Below are 14,704 nucleotides of genomic sequence, written 5' to 3' on the forward strand. Positions count from 1 at the left end.
TGTGGCATCTGTCTTCCAAGCCTTTTGTACCTGGCTATCAGCCCTGGCCACCCTGCTGTGGCATCTGTCCTGCCAGTCCTGTGTCCTTTCACCCCAGAGAACCAAGTCCCAGACGGAGTGACAGGGTGAGACCTGCCCCACCTGACTCAGTGGCAGCTCATAGGCTAGGGTTAGCTGAGCCCTGCGTGGTGGGAGGCTCAGAGGAAGCCTTGGGAAGTGCCTGGCAAGGGGTGGATCCAATGGGGCAGTGGCTCAGGGAGTAGGCCCAGAGCTCAGACGGTGGGTGAGGCCTGGCTCAGGAAGGGGTGGGCAGGGATGGACAGGAGGGACCTTACCAGCATCTCAGCCTCTAGCCACTAAAACATCCCTGCCTGGAAGTGGGCAACCCACTCAGGCGGACTGCGGCACAGGGCAAGCAGTGTGCCCACTGCCTGGCCCAGAGCCATTGCTCTGGCTTGTGCAGAAAGAATGGCCGAGTCCACGGGCCCTGGGGAGGTTTCAGCCGCTCATAGGCCCAGAAGGCTCTGCCCACACCTGGGGCACTGGACCTGCTGCTACAGTGGGTGGAGGGAGGGGGCATGGCTCCAGCCAGGAGCCAGCTGCTGCTCCTGGGGCCCCAGCTGAAGGCATGTGCCAAGTCCATGCTTCAGTGATGTGGTAACTTCCTGCTCCAGCTGGGATGGTATTTCTCCCTTCCTTGATAGCCACAGAGCTGCTGGGACCTTCACACTTTCCCCCACCCCCTGCAGCTCAGCTGGTCCCTCTCCCCCGGAGGATGTCTCGCGGACTCCCCGCTCCCCTGCATGGCATCCTCACCTAACCTCAACTGCCCTGCACGTGCAGGGTGCCCAGGTGACTCCATACCTCCACAGTAGGGTGCTGTTCCATCTACTCCCCTGCCCCTGCAGGGTACCCAGCCAAAACTGCCCCTGCTCCCACAGGGGACCCTCATATATATTGCTCCTCACTCTCGCAGGGTGCCCTCAGCTTCCCCCAATGACCTGCTGACTCCCCTCCCCCCACCCAGCCCCCTGCAGTCTGCCCACCAGATTCTCACCCTCCCTTGCAGGGTACGCTATCCCACCCACTTCCATGCCCATGCGGGTGCCCAGCTGATGAGCCCCCTGACCCCCGGATGGTCAAGCCTGCCCCAGTTACCCCTGGTTGAGGTCATTCTCAGTGTTGTCCAGCCAGAGGCGCACGGCCACAGCATTGCCCTCGCGACACTGCGTGAAGATGTCATCCATCTTGGGCTCCTGCAAGGCAGAGGGGCATGTTAGAGGGGCTGGGGCCCATGCACCATGCCAGAGACTCTTAGCCCATGTCCTGGCTCAAGACCAGGCCTGGCCCTGCAGCACATCTCCTGAGCTCTAAGCCCATTTCCTCTGTACAAGGCCACCCCTTTAGTCTGGGACTGCCTTGCTAACTCTGCAGAGCCAGCGCCCCCCAACTCCAATTCCATTCTTCCCGCACAGCCCCAGTAACAGCCAGAGCCATCTGCCGGGCCCCCACCCCATTCCTCCTCCATTACTGCCCTAGCACAGCCAGAGCCAAAGCCATCCACGAGGCCCCCACCCCATTCCTCCTGCATTACTGGCCCAGCACAGCCAGAGCCATCCGCGAGGCCCCCACCCCATTCCTCCTGCATTACTGCCCCAACACAGCCAGAGCCATCTGCCGGGCCCCCACCCCATTCCTCCTGCATTACTGCCCCAGCACAGCCAGAGCCATCTGCTGGGCCCCCACCCCATTCCTCCTGCATTACTGCCCCAGCACAGCCAGAGCCAGAGCCAGAGCCATCCGCTGGGCCCCCACCCCATTCCTCCTCCATTACTGCCCCAGCACAGCCAGAGCCATCTGCCAGGCCCCCACCCCATTCCTCCTCCATTACTGCCCCAGCACAGCCAGAGCCAAAGCCATCCGCGAGGCCCCCACCCCATTCCTCCTGCATTACTGCCCCAGCACAGCCAGAGCCATCCGCGAGGCCCCCACCCCATTCCTCCTGCATTACTGCCCCAACACAGCCAGAGCCAGAGCCATTGGCCAGGCCCCCACCCCATTCCTCCTCCATTACTGCCCTAGCACAGCCAGAGCCAGAGCCATCCGCCAGGCCCCCACCCCATTCCTCCTCCATTACTGCCCCAGTACAACCAGAGCCATCCGCCAGGCCCCCACCCCATTCCTCCTCCATTACTGCCCCAGCACAGCCAGAGCCATCCGCCAGGCCCCCACCCCATTCCTCCTCCATTACTGCCCCAGCACAGCCAGAGCCAGAGCCATCCGCCAGGCCCCCACCCCATTCCTCCTCCATTACTGCCCCAGCACAGCCAGAGCCATCCGCCATCTGCCGGCCCCCGACCCCATTCCTCCTCCATTACTGCCCTAGCACAGGCAGAGCCAAAGCCATCCGCGAGGCCCCCACCCCATTCCTCCTGCATTACTGCCCCAGCACAGCCAGAGCCATCCGCGAGGCCCCCACCCCATTCCTCCTGCATTACTGCCCCAACACAGCCAGAGCCAGAGCCATTGGCCAGGCCCCCACCCCATTCCTCCTCCATTACTGCCCCAGTACAGCCAGAGCCATCCGCCAGGCCCCGACCCCATTCCTCCTCCATTACTGCCCCAGCACAGCCAGAGCCATCCGCCAGGCCCCCACCCCATTCCTCCTCCATTACTGCCCCAGTACAGCCAGAGCCATCCGCCAGACCCCGACCCCATTCCTCCTCCATTACTGCCCCAGCACAGCCAGAGCCATCCGCCAGACCCCCACCCCATTCCTCCTCCATTACTGCCCCAGCACAGCCAGAGCCACAGCCATCCGCCAGACCCCCACCCCATTCCTCCTCCATTACTGCCCCAGTACAACCAGAGCCATCCGCCAGGCCCCCACCCCATTCCTCCTCCATTACTGCCCTAGCACAGCCAGAGCCATCCGCCAGACCCCCACCCCATTCCTCCTCCATTACTGCCCCAGTACAGCCAGAGCCATCCACCAGGCCCCCACCCCATTCCTCCTCCATTACTGCCCCAGTACAACCAGAGCCATCCGCCAGACCCCCACCCCATTCCTCCTCCATTACTGCCCCAGCACAGCCAGAGCCAGAGCCATCCGCCAGGCCCCCACCCCATTCCTCCTCCATTACTGCCCCAGCACAGCCAGAGCCAGAGCCATCCGCCAGGCCCCCACCCCATTCCTCCTCCATTACTGCCCCAGCACAGCCAGAGCCATCCGCCAGGCCCCCACCCCTTTCCTCCTCCATTACTGCCCCAGCACAGCCAGAGCCATCCGCCATCTGCCGGCCCCCGACCCCATTCCTCCTCCATTACTGCCCCAGCACAGCCAGAGCCAGAGCCATCCGCCAGGCCCCCACCCCATTCCTCCTCCATTACTGCCCCAGCACAGCCAGAGCCAGAGCCATCCGCCGGGCCCCCACCCCATTCCTCCTCCATTACTGCCCCAGCACAGCCAGAGCCATCCGCCAGACCCCCACCCCATTCCTCCTCCATTACTGCCCCAGTACAACCAGAGCCATCCGCCAGGCCCCCACCCCATTCCTCCTCCATTACTGCCCTAGCACAGCCAGAGCCATCCGCCAGACCCCCACCCCATTCCTCCTCCATTACTGCCCCAGTACAGCCAGAGCCATCCGCCAGGCCCCGACCCCATTCCTCCTCCATTACTGCCCCAGTACAACCAGAGCCAGAGCCATTGGCCAGGCCCCCACCCCATTCCTCCTCCATTACTGCCCCAGTACAACCAGAGTCAGAGCCATCCGCCCGGCCCCCACCCCATTCCTCCTCCATTACTGCCCCAGCACAGCCAGAGCCATCCGCCGGGCCCCGACCCCACTCCTCCTCCATTACTGCCCCAGCACAGCCAGAGCCATTGGCCAGGCCCCCACCTCATTCCTCCTCCATTACTGCCCCAGCACAGCCAGAGCCATCCGCCAGGCCCCCACCTCATTCCTCCTCCATTACTGCCCCAGTACAACCAGAGCCATCCGCCAGGCTCCCACCCCATTCCTCCTCCATTACTGCCCCACTACAGCCACAGCCAGAGCCATCCGCCAGGCCCCCAGCCCACTCCTCCTTCATTACTGCCCCAGCACAGCCAGACCCACAGCCATCCGCCAGGCCCCCACCCCATTCCTCCTCCATTACTGCCCCAGCACAGCCAGAGCCACAGCCATCCACCAGGCCCCCACCCCATTCCTCCACTGCCCCAGTACAGCCAGAGCCACAGCCATCCGCCAGGCCCCGACCCCATTCCTCTTCCACAGCCAGACCCTGGACATCCACCCCATTCCTTCACTGCCCCAGTACAGCCAGACCCAGAGTCATCTGCCGGGCCCCCACCCCACTCCTCCACTGCCCCAGTACAGCCAGAGCCACAGCCATCCACCAGGCCCCCACCCCATTCCTCCTCCACAGCCAGACCATGGACACCCACCCCATTCCTCCACTGCCCCAGTACAGACAGTCCGAGACACACGTGCCAGGCCCCCACCACATCCTCCACTGCCCCAGTACAGCCAGACTCACAACCATCAGCCAGGTCCCAACTCCATTCCTCCTGCACTGCCCCAGCACAGCCAGACCCACAGCCCTTCCCCCAGACATCCACCCTACTCCTCCTCCATTACTGCCCCAATACAGCCAGGCCCCCACCCCACTCCTCCTCCATTCCTGCTCCAGTACGGCCAGGCCCAGAGCTATCCACCAGGCCCCCACCCCATTCCTCCTCCACTGCCCCAGGACAGTGAGACCCAGAGCCATCTGCCGGACTCTGTGCTCTGCAGAACAGTGGTGATCCTGTGATATGGCGGCAAGGTTAGGACACCCCGGGCTCAGCACCTCCTCCTCTGGCTCATGCTTGCTCAGTGAAAAATATGGGGGATATGGGCTGGGCATTGAGGAGGGGAAGTTCCTGGCTCATTTCAGTGTCATGAGTGGCTGTGCTCAGCCCCACTGGGAGCAACTTCCCCTTCCACAGGCTTATCTCCAGGGGCCAGTTTCCGTGCAGCCACGTGGCAATGGTGGTTGGGTGGGAATAATAAAAGCACAGGAGGCCTGGCAGGGCCACAGTGCTAGGGGCTGGCACTGGACAGTCAGTGCTGAAGAACCCAGGAGTCCTGATACCCCCCCAGGCCCCAGTGCTTTCCCACAGCTGAAGACAGAATCTTGGTATCCAACTTGTACTGTTCCCATGCTCATGACACAGCCCTTCTTCTGTCCTCCATGTGCCCCGCCCCCCTCCCTTTGCCCTGTCACATGCCCTCAGCCTCCTGGGTGCCCAGTCCCCATGCCTTCCTCATGCACCCCCCAGCTCCCCTCTCCGCCCCCCATTATGTGCCCACAGGCCCCTGTGCCCTCATCAGGCACCACCAGCCCCACTTCTTGTGCCCTTGTCACATGCACCCAGCCCTCCTCCCTGTGTCCTCATCACGCACTGCCAACCCCTCTCATTGTGCTCTCCTCATGTGCCCCAGCTCCTTTCTGTGTTCTCCATCTGCCCCAGCCCACATCACATGCTCTCAGTCCCCTTCTTTTTGCCCCAGCCTTTGTACCCTCAGCTCCTCTATCCATGCCCCGGTCGTGTGCTCCCAGCTTCCTCTCCATGCCCCCTCACTGTGCCCCTTCCCTGCTCAACCGCTCCACTGGGAGAGGCTGGTTGGCCCTGGGCTCTACCCATACCCACAATTCCCCTGGGAGCCATGGAAGCAGAACATGTGGGGAGGGGACAGCATGAACCCTGTGTGCCAGGCCAGGCTCTTTAAGCCCAGTCCCAGTGATCAACCCCCAACCTCGTGGTCCTGTTGTCTGCCTCCCCACCTGGTCTGACAGAGACCCCAGATCCATGGCCACACCACCTGTCGCCCACCGCTGCCCAAGACCTGCTACATACCCCTTTGCCCCTTGCCTAGATCCACAGACCCCCCAGAGACACCCTGACCCCACGGACCCCCCCGACCCATAGCCCCGCTGCCTGCCCCACGGACCCCCCCCCGACCCATAACCCCGCTGCCTGCCCCACGGACCCCCCCCCGACCCACAGCCCCACTGCCGCCTGCCCCACGGACCCCCCCCCGACCCATAGCCCCGCTGCCGCCTGCCCCACGGACCCCCCCCCGACCCATAACCCCGCTGCCTGCCCCACGGACCCCCCCCCGACCCATAGCCCCGCTGCCTGCCCCACGGACCCCCCCCCGACCCATAGCCCCGCTGCCTGCCCCACGGACCCCCCCCCGACCCATAGCCCCGCTGCCTGCCCCACGGACCCCCCCCGACCCATAACCCCGCTGCCTGCCCCACGGACACCCCCGACCCATAGCTCCGCTGCCTGCCCCACGGACCCCCCCGACCCACAGCCCCACTCCCCACTGCCCCACGGACCCCCGAACCCCTCTTCCGGTCCCCTCACCGCTCCCGGCGGCTCCGAGTCCGATTCGAGGCTGCGGAACCCGGCACGGCCCCGCCCGCGAGAGCAGCCCGAGCGCAGCGGCCTCTAGCGGCGGCTCCGAGCCCCCAGGGAACGTCCGTCCCCAGACCCCGCCCCCTCCAGATCCACCCCCTCCTAGACCCCGCCCCCTCCAGATCCACCCCGCCAACCCCAGACCCCACCCCCTCTCCAAGACCCCGCCCCTGCCAGATCCACTCAGCCGGCCCCAGACCCCACCCCGTCCAGATGCCCCCCTCTCCCAGACACCGCCCGCTGGAGATCCAGCCAGCCAGCCCACAACCCGCCCCCTCCAGATCCACCCAGCCAACTCCGACCCCGCCCCCTCCAGATCCACCCCCTCTCCAAGACCCCCGCCCCTGCCAGATCCACTCAGCCGGCCCCAGACCCCACCCCGTCCAGATCCCCCCCTCTCCCAGACACCGCCCGCTGGAGATCCAGCCAGCCAGCCCACAACCCGCCCCCGCCAAATCCACCGAGTTGGCCCCAGACCCCGCCCCCTCCAGATCCACCCAGCCAACTCCGACCCCGCCCCCTCCAGATCCACCCCCTCCTAGACCCCGCCCCCTCCAGATCCACCCCGCCAACCCCAGACCCCACCCCCTCTCCAAGACCCCGCCCCTGCCAGATCCACTCAGCCGGCCCCAGACCCCACCCCGTCCAGATCCCCCCCTCCCAGACACCGCCCGCTGGAGATCCAGCCAGCCAGCCCACAACCCGCCCCCTCCAGATCCACCCAGCCAACTCCGACCCCGCCCCCTCCAGATCCACCCAGCCAACTTCGACCCCGCCCCCTCCAGATCCACCCCCTCTCCAAGACCCCGCCCCTGCCAGATCCACTCAGCCGGCCCCAGACCCCACCCCGTCCAGATCCCCCCCTCTCCCAGACACCGCCCGCTGGAGATCCAGCCAGCCAGCCCACAGCCAGCCAGCCCACAACCCGCCCCCGCCAAATCCACCGAGTTGGCCCCAGACCCCGCCCCCTCCAGATCCACCCAGCCAACTCCGACCCCGCCCCCTCCAGATCCACCCCGCCAACCCCAGACCCCACCCCCTCTCCAAGACCCCGCCCCTGCCAGATCCACTCAGCCGGCCCCAGACCCCACCCCGTCCAGATCCCCCCCTCCCAGACACCGCCCGCTGGAGATCCAGCCAGCCAGCCCACAACCCGCCCCCACCAAATCCACCGAGTTGGCCCCAGACCCCGCCCCCTCCAGATCCACCCAGCCAACTCCGACCCCGCCCCCTCCAGATCCACCCCCTCTCCAAGACCCCGCCCCTGCCAGATCCACTCAGCCGGCCCCAGACCCCACCCCGTCCAGATCCCCACCTCTCCCAGACACCGCCCGCTGGAGATCCAGCCAGCCAGCCCACAACCCGCCCCCGCCAAATCCACCGAGTTGGCCCCAGACCCCGCCCCCTCCAGATCCACCCCGCCAACCCCAGACCCCACCCCCTCCAGATCCACCCCCTCTCCAAGACCCCGCCCCCTCCAGATCCACCCCCTCTCCAAGACCCCGCCCCTGCCAGATCCACTCAGCCGGCCCCAGACCCCACCCCGTCCAGATCCCCCCCTCTCCCAGACACCGCCCGCTGGAGATCCAGCCAGCCAGCCCACAACCCGCCCCCTCCAAATCCACCCAGCCAACCCCAGACCCCGCCCCCTCCAGATCCACCCAGCCAACTCCGACCCCGCCCCTCCAGATCCACCCCCTCTCCAAGACCCCGCCCCTGCCAGATCCACTCAGCCGACCCCAGACCCCACCCCGTCCAGATCCCCCCCGCCAGACACCACCTGCTCGAGATCCAGCCAGCCAGCCCAGAACCCGCCCCCGCCAAATCCACCCAGCCAACCCCAGACCCCGCCCCCTCCCAGCCCCCACCCCCCCGCTCCCACCAAATCCACCCAGCTGGCCCCAGACCCCACCCCAGCCAGATCCACCCAGCCGGCCCAGATCCTGCAACCTCCAGATACACGCAGCCAGCCCCAGCCCCGCCCCCTCCCGATCCACGGCCCTCTGCCAGGCCCCGCCCCCGCCAGATCCACCCCCTTCCCCAGGCCCCGCCCCCTCCAGATCCAGCCCCCCTCCCAGACCCCACCCCCTCCAGATCCACCCAACCAGCCCCAGACCCCGCCCCCTCCAGATCCACCCCCCTTTCCCAGCCCAGGCCCCTCCAGATCCACCACCCGTCCCCAGCCCCAACGCCTCAAAACGGAACCCCGTCCCCAGCCCTACCCCATCCAGATCCACACCGACCCCAGACCTTGCCCCTCGCACATCCTCCCCAACCCAAGACCCCACCCCCTCCAGAACAACGCGCCAGCCCCAGACCCCACCCTCCAGACAGATCCCAAACCCAGACCCCACACCCTCAAAATCCGCCCCAACCCAGATCCCACACCCTCCAGAACCACCTCTACGCCAGACAGTGCTCCACCCAGATCCAACCCTACCAGAGACCCCACCCCCTCCAAATCAATCCCTGCAGATCCACCCCCCAGGCCCGGACCTCGCCTCCTGCGGATCCACCCAGACCCCGCCCCCTCTAGAAACACCCCATAACCCAGACCCCACTCCCTGCGGACACACCCCAAAGCCCCTGACCCCGCCCCTTCCAGATCCACGTCCCCAGTCCTCCTCCTCCAGATCCACTCCCTATAAAAGACCCCGCCCCCACACGAACCACACCTCAACCCTTCACAATGCCCCCTCCTGATCCACCATCCCAGCCCTTGCCCCAACATCAACCCTCCCAGCAGCGGCCCTCTCCCCTTCCAGATCCACTCCTCCAGCCATAGCCCTAGATCTGCTAGATCCATAGACATCACCCCGCACACCGATCCTGCCCCCAGAGCCTGCCACAGCCCTCATCCCCCACATCCATCCCACCCCCAAAGCCTGACACACCCCTCGCCCCCACCCGGTCCCACCCCCACAGTCTCACATGCCCCTTGCCCCCACGCCATCCAGCCAACAGAGCCTCCCACAACCCTCGCCCCCAACACCATCCCACCCCCAGAGCTTGACACAGCCCTCGCCCCTACACATCCATCCCGCCCCCAGAGCCTGCCACAGCCCTCGCCCCCCCACACCCATCCCACCCCCAGAGCCTGCCACAGCCCTCGCCCCCCCACACCCATCCCACCCCCAGAGCCTGCCACAGCCCTCGCCCCCCCACACCCATCCCACCCCCAGAGCCTGTCACAGCCCTCGCCCATCCACACCCATCCCACCCCAGAGCCTGCCACAGCCCTCGCCCCCTCACACCCATCCCACCCCCAGAGCCTGTCACAGCCCTCGCCCATCCACACCCATCCCACCCGAGCCTGCCACAGCCCTCGCCCCCCCACACCCATCCCACACCCAGAGCCTGTCACAGCCCTCGCCCATCCACACCCATCCCACCCCCAGAGCCTGCCACAGCCCTCGCCCATCCACACCCATCCCACCGCCAGAGCCTGTCACAGCCCTCGCCCATCCACACCCATCCCACCCCAGAGCCTGTCACAGCCCTCGCCCATCCACACCATCCCACCCCCAGAGCCTGTCACAGCCCTCGCCCCCCACACCCATCCCACCCCCAGAGCCTGCCACAGCCCTCGCCACCCCACCCCCATCCCACCCCCAGAGCCTGTCACAGCCCTCGCCCATCCACACCCATCCCACCCCCAGAGCCTGTCACAGCCCTCGCCCCCCACACCCATCCCACCGCCAGAGCCTGCCACACCCCTCGCCCCCCACACCCATCCCACCCCCAGAGCCTGTCACAGCCCTCGCCACCCCACCCCCATCCCACCCCCAGAGCCTGTCACAGCCCTCGCCCCCCACACCCATCCCACCCCCAGAGCCTGCCACAGCCCTCGCCCCCCCACACCCATCCCACCCCCAGAGCCTGCCACAGCCCTCGCCCATCCACACCCATCCCACCCCCAGAGCCTGCCACAGCCCTCGCCCCCCCACACCCATCCCACCCCCAGAGCCTGACACAGCCCTCGCCCCCCCACACCCATCCCACCCCCAGAGCCTGCCACAGCCTTCGCCCCCCCACACCCATCCCACCCCAGAGCCTGCCACAGCCCTCGCCCCCTCACACCCATCCCACCCCCAGAGCCTGTCACAGCCCTCGCCCATCCACACCCATCCCACCCCAGAGCCTGCCACAGCCCTCGCCCCCCCACACCCATCCCACACCCAGAGCCTGTCACAGCCCTCGCCCATCCACACCCATCCCACCCCCAGAGCCTGCCACAGCCCTCGCCCCCCAACCCCCATCCCGCCCCCAGAGCCTGTCACAGCCCTCGCCCATCCACACCCATCCCACCCCAGAGCCTGCCACAGCCCTCGCCCATCCACACCCATCCCACCCCAGAGCCTGTCACAGCCCTCGCCCCCCCACACCCATCCCACCCCAGAGCCTGTCACAGCCCTCGCCCATCCACACCCATCCCACCGCCAGAGCCTGCCACAGCCCTCGCCACCCCACCCCCATCCCACCCCCAGAGCCTGTCACAGCCCTCGCCCATCCACACCCATCCCACCCCAGAGCCTGCCACAGCCCTCGCCCCCCCACACCCATCCCACACCCAGAGCCTGTCACAGCCCTCGCCCCCCCACACCCATCCCACCCCCAGAGCCTGCCACAGCCCTCGCCCATCCACACCCATCTCACCCCCAGAGCCTGCCACAGCCCTCGCCCCCCCACACCCATCCCACCCCCAGAGCCTGCCACAGCCCTCGCCCCCCCACACCCATCCCACCCCCAGAGCCTGTCACAGCCCTCGCCCCCCCACACCCATCCCACCCCCAGAGCCTGTCACAGCCCTCGCCCATCCACACCCATCCCACCCCAGAGCCTGTCACAGCCCTCGCCCCCTCACACCCATCCCACCCCCAGAGCCTGTCACAGCCCTCGCCCATCCACACCCATCCCACCCCAGAGCCTGCCACAGCCCTCGCCCCCCCACACCCATCCCACCCCCAGAGCCTGTCACAGCCCTCGCCCATCCACACCCATCCCACCCCAGAGCCTGTCACAGCCCTCGCCCATCCACACCCATCCCACCCCCAGAGACTGACACAGCCCTCGCCCCCCCACACCCATCCCGCCCCAGAGCCTGTCACACCCCTCGCCCCCCCACACCCATCCTGCCCCAGAGCCTGCCACAGCCCTCGCCCCCCCACACCCATCCCACACCCAGAGCCTGTCACAGCCCTCGCCCATCCACACCCATCCCACCCCCAGAGCCTGTCACAGCCCTCGCCCCCCCACACCCATCCCGCCCCCAGAGCCTGTCACAGCCCTCGCCCATCCACACCCATCCCACCCCCAGAGCCTGTCACAGCCCTCGCCCATCCACACCCATCCCACCCCAGAGCCTGACACAGCCCTCGCCCATCCACACCCATCCCGCCCCAGAGCCTGTCACAGCCCTCGCCCATCCACACCCATCCCACCGCCAGAGCCTGCCACAGCCCTCGCCACCCCACCCCCATCCCACCCCCAGAGCCTGTCACAGCCCTCGCCCCCCCACACCCATCCCACCCCAGAGCCTGCCACAGCCCTCGCCCATCCACACCCATCCCACCCCAGAGCCTGCCACAGCCCTCGCCCCCCCACACCCATCCCACCCCCAGAGCCTGTCACACCCCTCGCCCCCCACACCCATCCCACCCCAGAGCCTGACACAGCCCTCGCCCCCCCACACCCATCCCACCCCAGAGCCTGTCACAGCCCTCGCCCATCCACACCCATCCCACCCCAGAGCCTGCCACAGCCCTCGCCCCCCCACACCCATCCCACACCCAGAGCCTGTCACAGCCCTCGCCCATCCACACCCATCCCACCCCAGAGCCTGCCAAAGCCCTCGCCCATCCACACCCATCCCACCCCAGAGCCTGTCACAGCCCTCGCCCCCCCACACCCATCCCACCCCCAGAGCCTGCCACAGCCCTCGCCCATCCACACCCATCCCACCCCAGAGCCTGTCACAGCCCTCGCCCCCCACACCCATCCCACCCCAGAGCCTGTCACAGCCCTCGCCCCCCCACACCCATCCCACCCCAGAGCCTGCCACAGCCCTCGCCCCCCCACCCCCATCCCACCCCCAGAGCCTGTCACAGCCCTCGCCCCCCCACACCCATCCCACACCCAGAGCCTGTCACAGCCCTCGCCCCCCCACCCCCATCCCGCCCCCAGAGCCTGTCACAGCCCTCGCCCCCCCACCCCCATCCCGCCCCCAGAGCCTGCCACAGCCCTCGCCCATCCACACCCATCCCACCCCCAGAGCCTGTCACAGCCCTCGCCCCCCCACACCCATCCCACCCCCAGAGCCTGCCACAGCCCTCGCCCATCCACACCCATCCCACCCCAGAGCCTGCCACAGCCCTCGCCCATCCACACCCATCCCACCCCCAGAGCCTGTCACAGCCCTCGCCCCCCCACACCCATCCCACCCCAGAGCCTGTCACAGCCCTCGCCCATCCACACCCATCCCACCCCCAGAGCCTGCCACAGCCCTCGCCCATCCACACCCATCCCACCCCCAGAGCCTGTCACAGCCCTCGCCCCCCCACACCCATCCCACCCCCAGAGCCTGCCACAGCCCTCGCCCCCCCACCCCCATCCCGCCCCCAGAGCCTGTCACAGCCCTCGCCCATCCACACCCAACCCACCCCCAGAGCCTGTCACAGCCCTCGCCCATCCACACCCATCCCACCGCCAGAGCCTGCCACAGCCCTCGCCACCCCACCCCCATCCCACCCCCAGAGCCTGTCACAGCCCTCGCCCCCCACACCCATCCCACCCCCAGAGCCTGCCACAGCCCTCGCCCATCCACACCCATCCCACCCCCAGAGCCTGTCACAGCCCTCGCCCATCCACACCCATCCCACCCCAGAGCCTGCCACAGCCCTCGCCCCCCACACCCATCCCACCCCCAGAGCCTGCCACAGCCCTCGCCCCCCCACACCCATCCCGCCCCAGAGCCTGACACAGCCCTCGCCCCCCCACACCCATCCCGCCCCAGAGCCTGCCACACCCCTCGCCCATCCACACCCATCCCACCCCCAGAGCCTGACACAGCCCTCGCCCATCCACACCCATCCCACCCCCAGAGCCTGTCACAGCCCTCGCCCATCCACACCCATCCCACCCCAGAGCCTGCCACAGCCCTCGCCCCCCACACCCATCCCACCCCCAGAGCCTGCCACAGCCCTCGCCCCCCCACACCCATCCCGCCCCAGAGCCTGACACAGCCCTCGCCCCCCCACACCCATCCCGCCCCAGAGCCTGCCACACCCCTCGCCCCCCACACCCATCCCGCCCCCAGAGCCTGACACAGCCCTCGCCCCCCCACACCCATCCCGCCCCAGAGCCTGACACACCCCTCGCCCCCCACATCCATCCCGCCCCAGAGCCTGACACAGCCCTCGCCCCCCACACCCATCCCGCCCCAGAGCCTGACACAGCCCTCGCCCCCCCACACCCATCCCGCCCCAGAGCCTGACACACCCCTCGCCCCCCACACCCATCCCGCCCCCAGAGCCTGACACAGCCCTCGCCCCCCCACACCCATCCCGCCCCAGAGCCTGACACAGCCCTCGCCCCCCCACACCCATCCCGCCCCCAGAGCCTGACACAGCCCTCGCCCCCCACACCGATCCCGCCCCAGAGCCTGACACAGCCCTCGCCCCCCCACACCCATCCCGCCCCAGAGCCTGACACACCCCTCGCCCCCCACACCCATCCCGCCCCCAGAGCCTGACACAGCCCTCGCCCCCCCACACCCATCCCACCCCCAGAGCCTGACACAGCCCTCGCCCCCCCACACCCATCCCACCCCAGAGCCTGACACAGCCCTCGACCCCCCACACCCATCCCACCCCAGAGCCTGACACAGCCCTCGCCCCCCCACACCCATCCCGCCCCCAGAGCCTGACACAGCCCTCGCCCCCCCACATCGATCCCACCCCCAGAGCCTGACACAGCCCTCGCCCCCCCACACCCATCCCGCCCCCGGAGCCTGACACAGCCCTCGCCCCCCCACACCCATCCCGCCCCCAGAGCCTGACACAGCCCTCGCCCCCCCACACCCATCCCACCCCCAGAGCCTGACACACCCCTCGCCCCCCCCACACCCATCCCACCCCCAGAGCCTGACACAGCCCTCGCCCCCCCACACCCATCCCACCCCAGAGCCTGCCACAGCCCTCGCCCCCCACACCCATCCCACCCCCAGAGCCTGAC

The 14,704-nt window shown here is 68.2% G+C and overlaps 1 protein-coding gene across 2 annotated transcripts in view; it reads right to left on the bottom strand.

Annotated features, from left to right (window-relative positions):
• The window catches only part of ILK (integrin linked kinase), a 30,097-nt gene that overhangs the window by 14,523 nt on the left and 870 nt on the right, over positions 1-14,704 (bottom strand). Inside the window, exons 1-2 of one of the 2 annotated variants that reach the window (XM_075009816.1) lie at positions 6,422-6,523; positions 1,159-1,256 (exon numbers count right to left, since the gene is read on the bottom strand). In XM_075009816.1, coding sequence (XP_074865917.1) covers positions 1,159-1,247 — 89 coding nt within the window. In that variant the 5' untranslated portion in view covers positions 1,248-1,256; positions 6,422-6,523. Of the gene's footprint in view, positions 1-1,158; positions 1,257-6,421; positions 6,524-14,704 lie in introns of those variants that run through there. The other variant, XM_075009886.1, reaches the window with a different exon arrangement.

The sequence above is a fragment of the Carettochelys insculpta genome, chromosome 1 (genome assembly GCF_033958435.1).
Source record: "Carettochelys insculpta isolate YL-2023 chromosome 1, ASM3395843v1, whole genome shotgun sequence".
In the NCBI taxonomy this organism is placed as follows: domain Eukaryota; kingdom Metazoa; phylum Chordata; order Testudines; family Carettochelyidae; genus Carettochelys; species Carettochelys insculpta.